Source organism: Harpia harpyja, chromosome 16, assembly GCF_026419915.1.
Source record: "Harpia harpyja isolate bHarHar1 chromosome 16, bHarHar1 primary haplotype, whole genome shotgun sequence".
Classification (NCBI taxonomy): Eukaryota; Metazoa; Chordata; class Aves; order Accipitriformes; family Accipitridae; genus Harpia; species Harpia harpyja.
Genome location: NC_068955.1, coordinates 4,651,395 through 4,667,536, shown reverse-complemented (window position 1 = coordinate 4,667,536; position 16,142 = coordinate 4,651,395). Strand labels below are relative to the sequence as shown.

The following is a 16,142-nucleotide window of genomic DNA, read 5'->3' as shown; positions in this document are numbered from 1 at the left end:
GGCAGGAGGCAGAGGATGCTCGTGGCCGTTCCCAGCGGCACTGGAAGGATGCTCACAGCCCACCCGGCCACCCCCATCCTCACCCATCCAGCCCTGCGGCTCCCCGGGCTGTGGGGACACTGCTGGCTCCTGACACTTCAGTGGGGGACGAATTTTGCCTGGGGTGCTCACCGCACCCCGGGTCCCAGAAGGCACTGGCCATCACTCCTTCCCCGGTCCCAGCAGCAAGGCTGGTGCCCTCCCCGCTGTAGAGGAGGGTGCGGAGCCACGGAAGGCTGCAACTTGCCTCAAGGCCACGGCTAGTGCCACAGCTGAGTTTAGGGAGCTCCTGGCTCCCGGTCCCGTGGCCGGCACGGCCGATGGCAGAGGGGTGCCAGCCCTCTGTGGCTCTGCTTGGCTTCCCCACCCCGCGCAGCACCGGCGTGCCCGGGCACGAGCTGCAGGGAGCAGTTCCCCTCCACCGGCAGAGCAGCAGCCAGACGCTGGCGTACAGTAAATAGGAGAAACTTTTATTTTGTTACAAAAGTACAAGGCATAAACAGATGGTGAAGTCTACTGGGCTCTACGCTGGGCTGGGGGACAGATCTGGCTGCACAGCTCCGCAGCACGGCTCCCAGCCCAGCCTGTGCTGCAGCCTCCAGCAATGCCGGCTGGTCAAGGTGCTGCACGGCTTGAACCCCTTTCCCTAAAACTAGAGCTGCGCTAAGATGAAACAGGAAGGTGGGAGCTGGCCAGGGGGGTTTGCAAGGGTAAACCCTGACCACGTACTAACTCCCATCCAGAGAGGTGAGTCGTCCGGCACATGGACGCGGCTCAGAGTGGGGCTTGGTGGGGCTGGGTGTGTAATGCCACTGGCTCGGCTGTAACCGCTCTGGCGTGAAGCCTGCTCCTTTCGAAAGCCCGCTGGAATGCTAACCGCTATCTTCCAGCATCTACGGGAGGGGAGACACCTTCACTGGGGGTAAAGCTGGTGGTTACGGGGAGCCACTGGCAGCTTCGGCTTGGTTGCATGAGTCCATCCAGTGGCAGGGGACAGCAGGAACTCCAGTTATTGCACTCGGATGGGACGGCTGTATGGCTTTGAGCTTTGAACCTGCAGGATGGCCGTCCCGGCCCCCAGAGAGGGGTTGGAAAAGCTTTTCCTTGTGCACGGCCGCTTTCCACCCTCTCTTGTGGTGGGAGGGAGGAAGGTGCAGCCACGTAGCCCTGGCGAGCAGAGGCACTCGTGGTGGTCATGGCTGTAGTCTCGGATGCTGCCCGCGGTGTCTTGGCTCCCCGCAGGATGCTCCACGGGAGGCAGAGGGCTGCGGGATGCCAGGGCTCTTGATACTGGATCAACCCGGTGTGAGGGAGAGGAGAGGGGAGGAAGAGAAAGAGAGGGTTAGTGCCAGAAATACACGAGCAAGGAGCAGCAGGGAGCAGAGAGGAGCACCCAGGCTCGGTGGCAGAAAGGGGAGAAAGTCCAGGTTGGAGGAGAGCGCTGGCAGCCACAGGCAGGGAGAAAGGGGCAGCCTTCCTCCATCGCTGCCGCCAAGGCTCGAGCAGGCAGGAGCTCGTGGGGTGAGGGAGAAGGGCAGCTCTGCAGCCCACAAGTGAAGCAGGGCTTCATCACAACATGCTTTGGAAGGAACTTACTGTGGCTGTGGGCATGCCGGAGGAGGAACCTGGTGTTACAGAGAGGAAAACAGGCAGAGGGGGAGGGAGGGGAGGAATTGCCTGAACCACAGAGCAGGTCAGAGCTGGGATTAGAAATCTGTTCCAGGCTCCCCCTCCTCTCTTCGGGCCACAGCTCGCTCCGAACGCTAAATCTCTGCATCAGTTGGGCGTTCCCTCCAATCCCATCATGGCAGCTCCACCGAGCACAAACCACCACTGCATGCCATCCAGCAAGCCCCGGGCTTCATGAACCCTCTGCCCGGAGCCTGAACCAGCCCTCAGCCACACAGTTTTCCAAGCACCACCATGCATGCACCACGCAGACTGGGTGGCTCCATCTCGTACCAAGCCCCAGCACAAAGCTAGGGGAAACCGTCCCTCTCTTCTCACCGAGGCTGCGGGCAACCCCTCTGCCACGCAGCCCTGCACCGAGACGGCACAACCCAGGGCTCGCCGCCCTCACGCCAGCAGGATGCCAGTGGGATACTGGTGGGATGGATGGGCCACGTGGCAAACAGATGTCTACACAACTGGAGGGTGATGGGCTCCGTGGACAGAGCTGGTCATGCAGTGGAGATGAGATGGGTCGCTCGAGTGGATGACAGGGAAAAGAAAGCGCTTTCTTACCAGCTAACCCTCAGAAAGCAGGGCTAACGTCCAAGGAGGGGGCAAATCCCGTCAGGCTGTGCAGGAAATGGCAAAGTCCTGGCAGGCATCCTCCTGGGGAAGACACCAGAGATTATGCACCTCAACACCTGCCGGTACAGCCGGAGCGGGCTCGGTTAGATGGGGGGGACCACAGCTCCTGGCACAGCCCTGGACCGAACGAGGTAGGTGGGGAAAGGATGCTGAGGTGACAGCTTCTGCAGGAAGGGGACCAGCGAGCAGGTGAGACCCTGCCCAGCCTGGAGACATGGGACAGAAAAATCCCTTCGCTCCAGCAAGAGTCACGGCAGCACCAATTGCTGCTAAGGATCCCTCGTAGCCCCATCCTGCAGGAGGTTATAACAGATTCCAGGCAAGGTCTGGGCCTCATAAAGAGTCCAACTGCCACCTGACAGCTGTTAAACACAGAGACACCTGCCCTCTTCTCTCTTAAAAAGAACAAAATAATAATCCAAGCAATTAACTCTTTAAAAATATAACTTTATTATGTTGAGTAACAAAGGAAACCGGTTTAAATAAAAACAGGAAGGAGTTTGGCCCCTGGGAACAGCCCCCGCATTGCTCCTCACTCCCCAGCACCAGACCCGCTCCGCACAGCTCGGCTCGCCCTGGCCCCACGCCTGCCACGGACAAGCCCCGCTGGGGACATCCCTGCAGGAGAAGCGGGGAAGGAAGGGCAGGGTGGCCTCTCTGGATGCAACACGCTAAAGCACCTGGCCTGTGAAATGGCACGAAGGTGCAGGATTGGGGCGGCTGGCAGAGCATCACCGGGAGCCTCCCCGGGTGGTGAGGGCCATCTGCCGGGATCCGGTAGAAATTCAGCAGCCGTCGCCCGTGCTCTCACCTTGGCTCTTTGCAGAGGGGAAGGTAGAGCTGGTGGCCACAGCAAAGAAGCACCGAGATCTCCGTGCAGCCAGCCAGAAATGTAAGGCCGGGGGAACCTTGTGCCTCTGCCGTCGCCCGGCGTGCCTCGAAGCTGCGCACGGGCTGGCGCGGTCATTCGCAGTGTGCGAAGCACGACGCTGGTGAATTCAGTGGGGACAGGCTGCCCCCAGAAATGTGCTGCCTCTGCCTGAGGTTGAAATACATGCGTCTGACCCATGGAAACCTAACCAGGCAGCTCGACACAAAACGCTGCAAGCCTGTCCTGGTGCTAACATGCACAACGCTACCTGCACCAAATATAAAACGTTCTACACAGAAAAAAAAAAAAAAAATCTACAGATTGTGCAAAAATATCCAGCAGCTTTTAATAACACAATTCAAGTATTGCTAACAAGGTCTGTGACTCTCCCCTACACACACTCCAGTGTCAGCGACGCAGAGCTGGCTGCCCAGCCCAGCTCTCCCATGCCTCCGCAGGCACGGAGCGATGCTCGTGGATGAGCCCAAGCACACGGGAATTGCTCCTGAGGTGCTGGGGACAGCCCTGCTCTCGTCTGCTGGCCAGAAACCCAAACCAAGAGCACAACGTGAGGTTATCAGAGATCAGCACCCATTTCACTGCTTCCTCTGTGAAACTTCACCTTAGAAGGGTATGACCCTCAGGAATTCAGGCACTTTTCTGTTGCCTTTTGGTCTCGTACAGACAGGACATAACCAGGCCTTCCTGGCAAGCTAAGGTTCCCAAATCTTTCAAATGTAGCCTTGCCAACCAGCATCTCATGACAAAAGCCACAGAACACTGCATGTTTCTTCTTCCCTGTTAAAAGAAGGGTCATCCTAACTCGTGTCCTTGCTGCAAAACACTGTCTTACTGACTGGCAGGGCCAAAACATAGAGTTCTTCGGCACCTCCTCAGTGATCAGCCAGAAAATAGGATCAACAGCAGCTGGGACATCTAGCTAGCTTCCACATCTGCTGGGAGCCAGAGTCCTCCTAGCTGAAGAGCCCCGAATTACCAAGGCACAACCACTTCTGGAAAAGAAAAGCCACTCCGGCAGCGGTCAAGGTGAGAACCCAGCCATTAAGAGACAGAACAGCCCTTCCACGTCAGCACAGGGGAGCAGGACATGTTCATGAAGATAACAGGGATACCAGGGAACTTATGCCTCCACCAGCCCAGAAGATGAGGTGTGACAGCCCAGCTCAGAGCGGGAACCCTTTGCCAGTCCCCAGCTCCCATCATTAGCCCACCTCATGACTCCTGGCAGGAAACAGAGTGATCCCCGGGAGCAGACGCTCCGGACTCAGAAGGTCTGGTGGCTCCCCAGACCTCTTTGCTTCCCAGGTGCAGCAGGAACCCCCTGCTTTCTGCACAAATCTGAGGGTCTTGCATGCTGTTGGGCTCTCTCAGTCCAAAGTCCAGACAGGCCACATCACAGTGAAACAAAAAATAATAAATAAACTTAAAAAAAAAAAAAAAGGCAACATATGGCTCGACTGAGTCTTTGGCAGCTCTGCATCACAGGGCTGTCCTGCCTGAGGCTGGGGAGATGGTAAGAGGGGAAGGTACTGGCTGGAGCGAGGTGCAGGCACAGCAGGCACTGGGCTACATCACAGCACTGCTAGGGAACGCCTCCTACCATGCTGGTGTCAGTTTTGGCTCCAAAGGAAGGGATTTCGCTCTTAGGACTGGCCGGGGTCCCGACATCTGGCTGGATAAATCCTCTTCTGTCTATCAAACTGGAAAACAAAAAGGGAAGGGTGCAAGGGGAGAGGAGTTCAGGAAATGAAGACTCCGTGAAGGCAGGAGCTCACAAGCCACAGAGAGGGTTCTCCTTGTGGGAACTGCCAAACAAAGCATCGGCAGGAGCACGCTGGATAACACAGCTTCCTGCCCATTAGACAAACCACAAACTTATCACGCAAGCCACCAAGCAGCTTTTAGGCAGTTAAAGCTTTGGGTCACCACAAACCCAAACGGGAACTGGCGAAAGGTCTTCACAACAGGAAAACAACATGAATGAGGAAAGAACTGGGAGTAAAACACTATTCTCTCCACAGCCTCCCAGCAAACAGCTTGGCTCCCTGAATCTGCAGATTTACCATCACTGAATGGCAGCAGTGGCTTTTCAGCACCTCCGAATCCAACCAAAAGCTTGGGGGCACTTCCGAGAGCAGGGCCAGACATAAGCGTAAAACACACTTTGACTCTAGCTCCACAGCCTCAGACACCCTCCCCGGCTGTTGTGTTACACTGAGTTAGCACCTCTGAGACGCTCCACATAAATCCAAATTGGATCCACTGAATAAACTTGTCTCAAGGATCCCCACATGCCCTAGGACAGGCTGAGAGCTCCAAGTCAGTGTGGAGGTCCTCAGCTCCTGCTGCACAGCGCATGGGGACGCCGGCCTGACTCTGCCCAATTGCACCCTCTTGTGACAAAGCAGCGATAATCCCGTGCTGCAGGTACCTGTGCTTCAGGCCCAAAGCTTCCTTACATCTGCAGCAAACTGCCCACCTTTGCCCTTGTTTTAACGTTGGTTCCGGTTAACTCAGGTAAGAGCATTTGGTAGGAGGCTACTAAGCGTTTCAGGTAATTTAAGTGTTGGTAAAACCCAGGGTCTCTGCACTGCCTGGTGCAGATCTCTGCCAGCTGCTTGCCACGATGCTCGATCCTCAGAGTACAGGAGGAAAAACAGTGCTAAGAAGTAGTGCCACTGCTGGTATTTACCATCTGCTGCCAAGCCCTTTGGTGCCATTACTCTTCCCTTATTGAATTGCAGGATGTGTCTTATCTGCAAACTCCATGAAACAATTACAAGTGACCTGAACTCATCGAGCTCAGAGGAGAAGCAACAGTTGTATCTCGTACTTATCCATATCTCCAGCCTTTCTCTGCAGAGACTGGGAAACTGTTTTCTCATCATCATTGAAGTAGATGTGTTTATGCCGACACAGTCTCCCCTGAATTGTGATAAATCTATCCTTTCCAAGCCCCCCCCCACAGAGCAGGATGCAATTCCCAATGCCATGGAGGTCAAAAGCTCTTACCTGGGATGGAATGGTCCACACAGCACTGCACAGCAGTTTGTGAGGATACTTTTATGGCTGTAGGGATTGGCAAACTCTGAACCCCTCTTATTCGACCAGGACCCTTTGATCTGAAAGGGAAAGGATACAGGCAGATTAAGACAGGAAAGATGTGATAACAGATACTTTCACGATAATAGACTCGGTTCAAATCCTTACTCAAGAAGTAGAAGGCTTGTCTAACTGCAAATGTCCTCCCTCTCTTTGCTTTAACAAGCTGGACAGCTGCAGAAAGGCAGCCAGAAGAGAGAGCAATATGCTGCTCCCACCTCTGCCAAGGTTCAGCCTCGCAGCTAGAAAGCTCCAAAGCTGTGCCCTCCCCATGCTGCATGGCAACTTGTCAGTATCACCATCTTCAATGCCAGCCTCCTCCTCCTCCCCTCATTCTCTCCTAGGCTGAAAGCTCATCAGAGCAGGGCTCTACCTCATGGTCCCTCCTGGGCTCCTCAGGCTGAACAAACAGCAAGGGGATTCCCAGGCCATGCTGCAACAGGAGGAAACAATCTCATCTGCCCCCACCCTGAGCAGCTGCCACTGGGACTCTGATTTTGAAACCCCGGTCACATCAAGCATAGGCACACACGAGTGGGCAGATGCTATACCTGGCCTCAGGCCCCTGGCTGCAGCGAACCATTTACCATTACATTTCCTCCTTTTGTTTTTACTTCCTCTCCCCAGTTGCAGCATAAGGCTGGCAACGTGGGCAATGCAACCAGAGAGGCAACGGGCCACGTGCTTTGGACCTGGTGCTCTCAGTACTGGGGTGCGACCTCCATTAGCTTCACTTACGTGGCCTTGTGCAGTTCTGCCAACACCTCTGAACGTAACAGAGAGGTGGAGAGGGGAAAAAGTGGGGAAGAAAAAAAAAAAATGGGGATGCAAACATGCCTTGTGCAGTGCTGGAAGCTTCCAGCAAGGATAACAGGTACTTCTGGCCAGAAGGATGAATTTTGATTCCTTCTGAGGATCAGACAGATCCTGCTTTTCCATACAATCTGCCCTGCTCAGGGTACTCATTTGGCCCTTGGAGTCTGCAAGCACCCCAGACTTTGACGTAAATCTCATCAGATGTCTGTACATTATTTGCCTATTAGACATGAGGAACTGATAGAGACAAAGGGACTTGCCCAGGGTCTCAGAGGAAATTTGTGGTTATGCGGGATGCTGAATTAAGATCACCCATGTCCCAGGCTAACACCCAAATAAATCTCTGGGGCCAGCCTTCCTTTTTTAATCTCGGAACTCCTAATTTTAAGTGAGGCCACATACAGACTGGAAAAAACAAACACATGACCTTTCTAACACTGCAGCGCGTGACCCCCATAGCCTGACACTGCCAAGCAACACGTGTTGCACAGTCCCCTGCTGCTGCACGCTGCTTTCCTCCCACTCAGCTACCTGAAACTACAGCCTAAATGCCTTGGGCACGGGCCCTTTGCTTTGCGATGGATTATCACAGGCAACGCAGGCAGCATGCCTTATTGAGATACTGCACTGAGGCAGGCAGCCAAGTATCTCCTGAAAACCTCACCTCTACTTAGGAAGCACCAGGGCCGGCCCTGCAGAAGGACAAGCGTCCAGGTACTTACATCTTCGTTTGTCGTCAGGTTGGAAGCAACTAAATAAGTGTGAAAACCTGAGAGGCCCAAAATAGACCAGACTGAGAAAAAACAAATCACCAGCTCCAGCACAGTGAAACAAAAGTCAAGGAAGTCTCAGGGAACAAAATCATCCTGCAAAGAGAGGCAGAGGAATGTTTTGGGAGGCGCATGCTGCAACCACACACACTGGGCCACAAAAACATCCCAGCAAGCTTCCCATTCCCCATGCTATTCTGCAGGCATCCACCAAGGCACAGCCTGTTCCAGCCGATTCCCTTTCCATGTAAACTTGCAACCTGGGAAACAAGTTTGTCACCCACCCTTAGTCCCTGGTGGTCAACTAAAGGTCTTCCCAACTTTGTGATGTTATCAGTCTACAGATGAAGAGATGCCTGCCTGACCCAACCAGGTAGCTAGGGGATTAAATTAATTGTGGAAAGTACACCAGGGCGACCCTACGAAGAGCTCATTGCACCTCTCTGTTACATGGTTAGTGTCACTGCACCAGTGCTCGACAGTCTGAGCAGCTGATGGCATCAGAAGGATATCTTGCAGGTGTCGTCTTCAGAGTGGCAAGGAATCCATCTCTCTGAGAGCCTGCAAAGCAAAATGGGACAAGGAACAACACTGCATCAGGCAGCCCTGCATCTCCAGCCAACGCTACACTCCCCAGCAGGCAGTCACCTCCCTGTGGGCCATATGGATCTGCCTGGCTGCCTGAGAAACATCTGCAGTCTGTAACTTTGCAGAAATGTCAGTGTGCAGACACAGCTCCAGGAGATTTGGGGCTGACAGGCAAGTCACCTTCCCCGCCAGGCTAAAAGCAAATACACCCGCCAGCTCATTTGCTCTGGAGGGGATAACCCAGTCACCAGCTCTCAAGGTCTCTCTGCAGCCCCGTGCAGGGTGGATCTGTGGTTCCCTGCAGTCCGAGACCCCGTTTATTCAGGCCACCTGCACTGAAAAGCCTGGTGTAAACCAACCAGACCCTTCCCACACGCTGTTCCACAGGAACAGTGACCCAGTGCTGCCTCAAGTCATTTGTGGCCGGGAGCACGGCACACATCGCTGTTAGTACCCGCGGTACTTACGCAGAGTGAGGTGGGTGACGACACAGGCGAAGATGAAGGCTGTCAGGAAGGAGAGGGAGAGGATGAAGGCATAGAAGTAGCGATAGTTGCGCTTCCCCACGCAGTTGCCCACCCAGGGGCAGTGGTGATCAAACCTCTCTGAAACAAAGGGACACGGTGAGGACTCCTGCCGCCTTGCACCCCATACCAGAGCAAACTCTGCTGAGCCCCCAAAAACCAGGGGCTACAAATCCAGCTTCCACCCACCACCCTGAGACCAGAACCCCTCTGCAGCGGTACGTTAGCAAGAAGTTTCAACAGAGCGCTGCCACCTGCTTACATGCCCTTTTTTACCATCAAAGGCCAAACCATTCCTCTCGCCAAACCCTGCAGAAATACAGGCCTTGTGACATCTACCATTACTAAAACTGAAAGAGAGCAGGGAAAGCGCGGCAGTTTTTCCAGTACCTAGCAGCACTGGGTGTGTGCGCACACAGCGTCGCTGCTCCCTTTCTGCGTGTCAGCTTCACCCGCCTTCTTCAGGGCAGAAAATAATTTTCAAAGTTATAAAGATATGCCTATAAAACCACAGAAACTGCCTGGGAACCCAGGGCAGGTGCAATATATCTGGAAACACTCCCGACTGCCTTCTAATGAAAGGGCTGCATTTCAGACTAACAGGACTGCGGTAACCGTTCTGTGGGGGACACCAGTGCAAACAAAACCCATCGCACGCAAAGCAGGCGCATGCCCGCTCCCCCAGATGGCTCCTCTTCAAACACTGCTCCAGCCACGGCTGCTTTCCAGCAAGCCGTTCCAGCGTAAGGAGTCACAGCCACCCACGGCTATCCCCGAACACAGAATGCTCGGTAACTCCCAAACTTCTTCTCTTAACCAGAGCCTTGGGGTCCTGTGACTGCTCGCTCCTCAGGCTGCCCTGGCAGACAGCATAAAGCACAGCGTCCACATCCACACGATGCACGACCAGGAGCAGCCGCATGAGGAGTAAACTCTCCGGGCATGCCCCTAAATCACATGCCACCCTGTTGCCAGTTCGAGTCGCTCCGGTGCAGCCAGGCTACACTGGGAACCTCCCTGCCCACCCCGCCTGCAGCTGCCCCACGCCTGTGCCTGACTGTGTGGAGCCATCAGAGGCTTTTCTTCAGGTCTTTGTTCGTTCCCTCCTGCCCCACCACACTCTGAGGGCACAGGGAGAGGACATAGAAGAGCTCAGCCAGCATCTATGGTGGTGTCTCCACCAGCCTGGCGACAGCAAGGCCACGGACAACAAGGAGCCTGCAGCCAAACCTCGTGTCTGGTGGAGGCCTTAACTGCATTTCACAGCACTGTCCTCCCAGAACCAGGGAAAGCAGAGATACAGAGTCTTGGACCTGAGCCACTGCACTGGTGTTGCTTTCATTTTAAATGGGAAGAAGAAAGACCAGTCAGTATCTCGCTTTATAATCCTTTACGAGAAGCAAAAGCAATCTGTCCAGGAACACAAAACACACACCCCCACCCCGAGGTATCAGCACCTTTCCACGTTCTGGGCTTACCAACACAGTTGTCGCAGACACTGCAGTGAGAGGTGCGTGGAGGGCGGAACATTTTGCAGGTGTAGCAGTACTTGAGTTTCACCACATACTTGTTTATGACCACTTCCATCGTGCGGGCTGGCGGGCGATAGGTAGAGGTACCCATGCTGTCTGCAAGGGCGAGGAGAGACAGTCAAATTGCTGCAGGTGAAACCCAAGCCCCCGTATCACCCTGAGCTGCCTCCTGGCAGGGTAAGGGATTGGCACGTGCTTTCCTGATTTTCAGCAAAAGCTAAGAGGCAACTCAGCCTACAGGATTTGTTGTGGGGTGGGCAGCCAGGAACTCCAGTCAGCTCCTCGCAGCTTTATTTATGTCCTTTCCTTGTCTGTTCAATGACAATGCTGCTGGGATGCCAAGAGGAAGTAATATCTGCCCAATGCTTTAAGAACTTAAAGCAATTTATAAATAGGGAGCGTAAAAGCAGCAGTGTTAACGTGCCCAGTAACACCAACTCATCTCTGCGAGTCCAACGGATCACAACACAAGGAGGCAACATAATCTGTCAACGTACACGTGGTTCCTCCTCTGCTGTAAGCATCCAAGTTACAGAAATCAGAGTAACCTCAGCAGAAGCAGCCCCCACCGCTGCCAGCACACAACTTGCCAACCCGCAGCTGGAGCCAGCAGCACTGCCAGGCTCAAGGGACTCATTTCCATCACAGCGGGGGAGGACAGCGAGCGGCTCTCAAGTACTCCAGGCAGATTTCATTGAAATTTGACATGTGAATATTAGTAGCACAAGAGGATTCCTCCTCCTCAAGGTCGAGATTGAAGATTTTTAGGGATGCTGCAAGTCACACCTGTGTGTGCTGGCGCTTCATTGTTCACTGGGGACTGGCTCTTTCTCTGCTCAGCAAAAGCGTGAGCTGGAAAACCTCTGTATCACGTTTGCAATTTTGGGGGTTATTCCTTTATTTTAGTCACTCTTAAAAGAGGACCTTTCCAACTCTGAGGAAGTCTTTGAAAATAGAGATGTAACAGTGAGCATGTTAAGAGGGTAAGAAGTGGATTATATTAACAGCAACAGCTGGCACATCAGGCAGCATCTGCAGCCAGATTACTGCTTCAGGCACTTATAAATAGAAACACAGATAACCACTCTGAGGGTATTTTAAAACCATTTTTTTCGTCAGAGGTAGAATTACTGCCTTGCAACTGTGTTCAGCGGGGCAGATTCAAGCTGTCTTGCATCAGCTTTGCTAAAGCATTTGTTACTACGGGTCACATCAACAAGGTCCCCAGATCCTGGATGCGTACACCTTCTTGGCCACCACCAAAACAGCGTGACAGAGCAGTTTTTAGATGGGGACAAACATTAGCATACTGTTAGAAACCATTACAATAAAGAAAACCTTGCGGCACAGCAGGCTCAATGGCAAATCATAATCTTAAAAAGCATTCATGCTTAAATTAATTATCCTATGTCCTCACTGCCCGTATTTTGCGGAAGAACACACAGGGTCCGATTCCTCTGAGTTTGGACAACATTCAAAGTAACTAACGCACCGTTACGGAGCAGCACAAACACTCTCGCTCTGTCTTCAAGAGCCTGGCAGTGTGATTCTGAAGGGGGACTTTGTGCTCTCCCAGCCGCTGCTACACAGTCCCTAACGGTATTCATGTTTAGGACACCAACGTCGCAAGCTCTCCCTCCCCTGAGCTCTGCACGGGGCCGCTGCCCACTCAGGCATCGTCCTGAGGGCAGGAACACGTAGAGCCAGGACCCACTGTACAGGGCTCTGCCTGGGAAAGCGATGGGACTGAACAGAAAGGAAAACCACCTCTGCTTCTCTGCAGATCCTCTCTCTGAAGCACTACCTGCTGTGCTAGAGGAGCTTGTTGCACCTCTCTTACCGGGACTCATAAGACAGTCTCTAGCCTCACAATCTGGTACTCCGGCCTTTTCTCCCCCTGGACAACTGGTAAGGAGTAAAGACCGAAAGGAGACTCACTGAGCCTGAAACACACGTGCGCACACACACACAGAAGCATGCACTGGACCAAACACGGGAGAGGGAATAGAAGTCTCACCGATCCGCTTTTCCAGGTCTGCGGCCTCACTTGGGGTGGCTCTGGGCAGGATACCCGGGTCTCTGAAGCTTGTCTGCAGCAGGCAGCTGATGACAAAGAAGAAGAGGATGGCTGCAATGATGGGGATGGCCAAGGTGAGGTGACTGGCAAGGAAGGGGCAGCTGTTAAAAGAAAAAAAAAATTGCATTGTTACCAACCATCCCTACAGAATTGGCTCTCAGCTGTGACACTACACACTATGAATTATCACAGGGTAGCAGGCTGAAGCGCTGCTGCTTTGCAGAGACCTCTGGAACAGCAAGAGCCAGCCCAGAAAACCCTGGAGCGGCACTGGGAAGACAGGGTCTTCGGCACAAAGACGGCAGTACGAGCTCCTTTACACAACCTCTTTGCCTTTCTGAAGTCCCAGAACTGCGTTTCAAAAACCTGTCAGATGCCCCAAAGCTCGGTCACCCTCTACAACAGCAGCACCAAGAACACACGGAGAAACACCCCAAACTTAAACAGGGATCAAAATCGGCACGAATATGATCCCATTTGGTCCCAACACGCGAAGCTGAGAGGGAACTTGGCTTCGATTCAACACAGCTTTGCTGTCTCTGGATGACTCGTGTGGCCTTCATGGTGTGCCAGATGTTTGGATGAGGATGCCTTTCAGCACTGACACCGCTGTGACAAGCCACCAGGCATCTAAGCAGACGATGCCCGCTCCTGGGTTTGCCGTACTACAACCTGGGGCTGTTTTTCCACAGATGGGGACTGGCGCGATCGCGGTCCACATCAGGGCAGCTCTGTTACTTGCAGCACGATAGGTGAAGACAGCCGAGGAACATAGCTCTTTGCACGGCACAGTGCCGGCGACCCCTTTTGTCCCTCGCTCTGCAGAGGGATTTGCTATTATAAGCACTGATAAGTACCAGAGTAGAGCGCAGACAGGCAAGCTGCTTGAGCCCTGATGTCTGCGGGCAGCGCTAAGTCTCAGTAGCTAAGTCTCAGTAACGCTGCGAGGCAGTTTGAGAGGATTAAGCAACTTTTGTTTCAACTCCCAAGCTCAGCTGTCCAGAACAAAGCAGCCACCAAGCAACAAAACCCCTTCAGCCCAAGACCAACACTGCTGCCTAGCCCCTCGGTCATCTCCCTGACAGAGGGACAGAAAGGTCTCTGAAATGAGAGGTGTGAGCTTTGTTGCCACCCCTTTTCCAGGGGAATCTCTGGACCCCGCTTTTCCCCATCAGGCAAGAAGAAATCGCATTTAAAAAAAAAAAAAAAAAAAGTGAACTGTAGACACAGGCAAGATGTATTTGCTATACATTCAGCAAACCGTAACCGATGCAAACAGAAGCACACTGCTAAAATAACAACTTGGAAAGCCCCAGGGCATCTTCAAGCAAGAAAGAGTGACTAGGCAAGAAGGGAGGAGAGAGCAGATGTCCTCTGCCTGGCCCGGTACAAAGCAGTTACTGTGCTAGAGCTGCCCATTAGTTTCAGATACAGCAGAGAAAGCTGTCAAAGAGGCACAGACGACAGTAAGAAAGGAGTTTTTGCGTCGGGATGCCGTTACTGCCTCCCACAGCTGCCTGCCCCTTTCAGCTCATCTGACTTCTCAGAACCTCTAATCCGATCAAATACCTTCATCTCCCTGCCAGCAGGCTTGGACAGCTTTACTCTGAGACTCCCAGAGATAACGCCATGATCCAAAGACAGGCAAACACCTCCCCCCCCCCCCGCCAGCTTCATACAGTGGCAGGAAAAACAAGCTCCCTTCCCTCCTGAGACAGAAATGCAGAGGCAGGAGAGCAGAATCCCTCAGAGGTGTCAATAACCAACGGCGCTCCTTCCCCAGCTCCTCCGGGCAGCGCAGGACGTAACGGGGTGCTCTTGGCTCTCCTCTCCCTCGGGGCACAGGAATGGGGAGCTTCCCCGGACCAGCTTTCCAAAAGGAAAGGGGACTGGGATAGATGCAGCTCCCTCTTCCTCAGACACTGCTGCACAATGGGGACAGAGCTCTAGCGCAGACCCGCAAGGTGGGACCCCAAAGGATTTCACCATTTATCAAGCACCTTGAACAGAAACATTGTTCCTGCTACCTCTAGGGACCAAGTCCACCAGTCTTGGGGGTTTCCTGGCTGCAATTCTGGACCGGTTTTCTCCTCTGTAGCAGGAAGGGAGATTGGTTGGGGTATTTAGAGACCAGGGGGGCATCCTGGGAGGATGTTAACCCCCTTCCCAGGGCCAGACTGAGCAAACAAGCTCCAGGGCCGCCCCTGCCCACCCCCACACGAACACACCTGGGGACAGGCAAAGGGGAAGCAGGGACTGCCCGCAAAGTGGGTCTGGGGGCTGTGCAGCAGGGGAATGGCTTGGGGGGGGGCGGTGGGGAGAAGGGAAGGATATCGGGGGTCCCATGGCGGGGCAGAGAGGTGCCCCCCCCAACCCCCGAGGGCGTGGGTGGGATGCCAGCTAACCCACGGCTCCCCCCAAAAGGAGGGGGCTTAAAGGAGGGGGACAAGAGCTGCTCGGAGCCCCCAGTGGGGTTGATCCGAGGGACAGACCCCACGCGGCTTTACCCCAGCAGGGAAGGGGGGTCCTAAACCCTTTTTTGGGGTGGGGGGGTGGCCGGTCCCGGGGCCCCAGCGCGGGGGGACACGGACGCCCCAAAGCCCCGCAGACCCGGGGGCGGTGCCCGGAGCCCCCCGGCCCGGCAGCCCGGACTCACTCGAAGGCGAAGAAGAGGCCGCTGGTGGCCAGGATGAGGCCGAGGGTGAGAGCGAAGACTCCGCTGTGCCGAGCCAGCATGAGGCGACCGCCGCAGTAGAAACGGTTACGGCCCGGGAACACCTCCCACTTCCGCCGGGGACGACGGGCCGGCCCGGCCCGCTCCGGCTCGGTGGATAACGGAGGTGACGAAACAACCGTACCCGGTCCCGGCCCCGCTACCCCCGGCGGGATCTGCCGGTACTCGCAGTCCTTCATGGCGCCGCAGCGCCCGGTCCCGGCCCCGCCGCGCCGCTCGCCCGGTGGACGTGTCCGCCCCGCCCCGGCCCCGCCCCGGCCCGGTTCCTCAGCGCGGCGCCCCCTGCCGGCCGCGCCGGGCACCGTCCCCCGGTTCCTCCCGGCGGGGAGCGGCTTCGTCCCGGGAGCCCCGACCGCGGGGGAGCGGCGGGGAGAACCGCCCGGTCCGGCGGACTCGAGGTGTTTATTGGGGACGGGCGTGGGGTCGGACAGCGACTGCCGCGCTCCCCGGTCCGCAAAGCGCCGAGTGGCAGCACCGGGAGGAGCAACCGGAGCCGTCCCGTCCCCCGCCGTCTCTGCCCCACGGCCGCTCAGGGGGTGGTGAGCGCTTGGGAAGAGAAGGAACGGGAGAGGGCCGAGCGGCTCATGGAAGGCAGCAGGATCCTCCCTGCAAGGGATGCTCGCTGTGCCGTACCGGAGGTTTCCCGACGGACCGGAATCCGACAGACATGGATCCCTGCCATAAATAAGAGCTCGGGACCAGTACTTCTCCCAGAAGACGGAGGAACTGAGACGCGTTCCCTGTCCCGGGCA

At 55.0% G+C, this 16,142-nt stretch overlaps 1 protein-coding gene across 4 annotated transcripts; it reads right to left on the bottom strand.

Moving 5' to 3' along the window:
* Positions 1–488: 488 nt before the first annotated feature.
* ZDHHC18 (zinc finger DHHC-type palmitoyltransferase 18) lies at positions 489–15,627 on the bottom strand. Of its 4 annotated transcripts, XR_008238730.1 has the most exons (10): positions 15,313–15,626; positions 12,597–12,757; positions 10,526–10,675; positions 8,991–9,128; positions 8,448–8,496; positions 7,888–7,990; positions 6,260–6,369; positions 4,848–4,947; positions 2,284–2,376; positions 1,193–1,329 (listed from the first exon to the last, which is right to left on the bottom strand). XR_008238730.1 is itself a non-coding variant. In XM_052811236.1 (9 exons), exons 1-9 carry the CDS (start codon positions 15,567–15,569, stop codon positions 919–921), a joined length of 1,479 nt encoding a protein of 492 aa, XP_052667196.1. In that variant the 5' UTR covers positions 15,570–15,627; the 3' UTR covers positions 489–918. The 4 variants fall into 4 exon arrangements, 3 of the variants coding, with proteins under 3 accessions (XP_052667196.1, XP_052667197.1, XP_052667198.1); XM_052811236.1 differs by lacking the exon at positions 2,284–2,376 and having other exon boundaries at positions 489–1,329; positions 15,313–15,627; XM_052811237.1 differs by lacking the exon at positions 1,193–1,329 and having other exon boundaries at positions 1,338–2,376.
* Between the last annotated feature and the right edge of the window lie 515 nt (positions 15,628–16,142).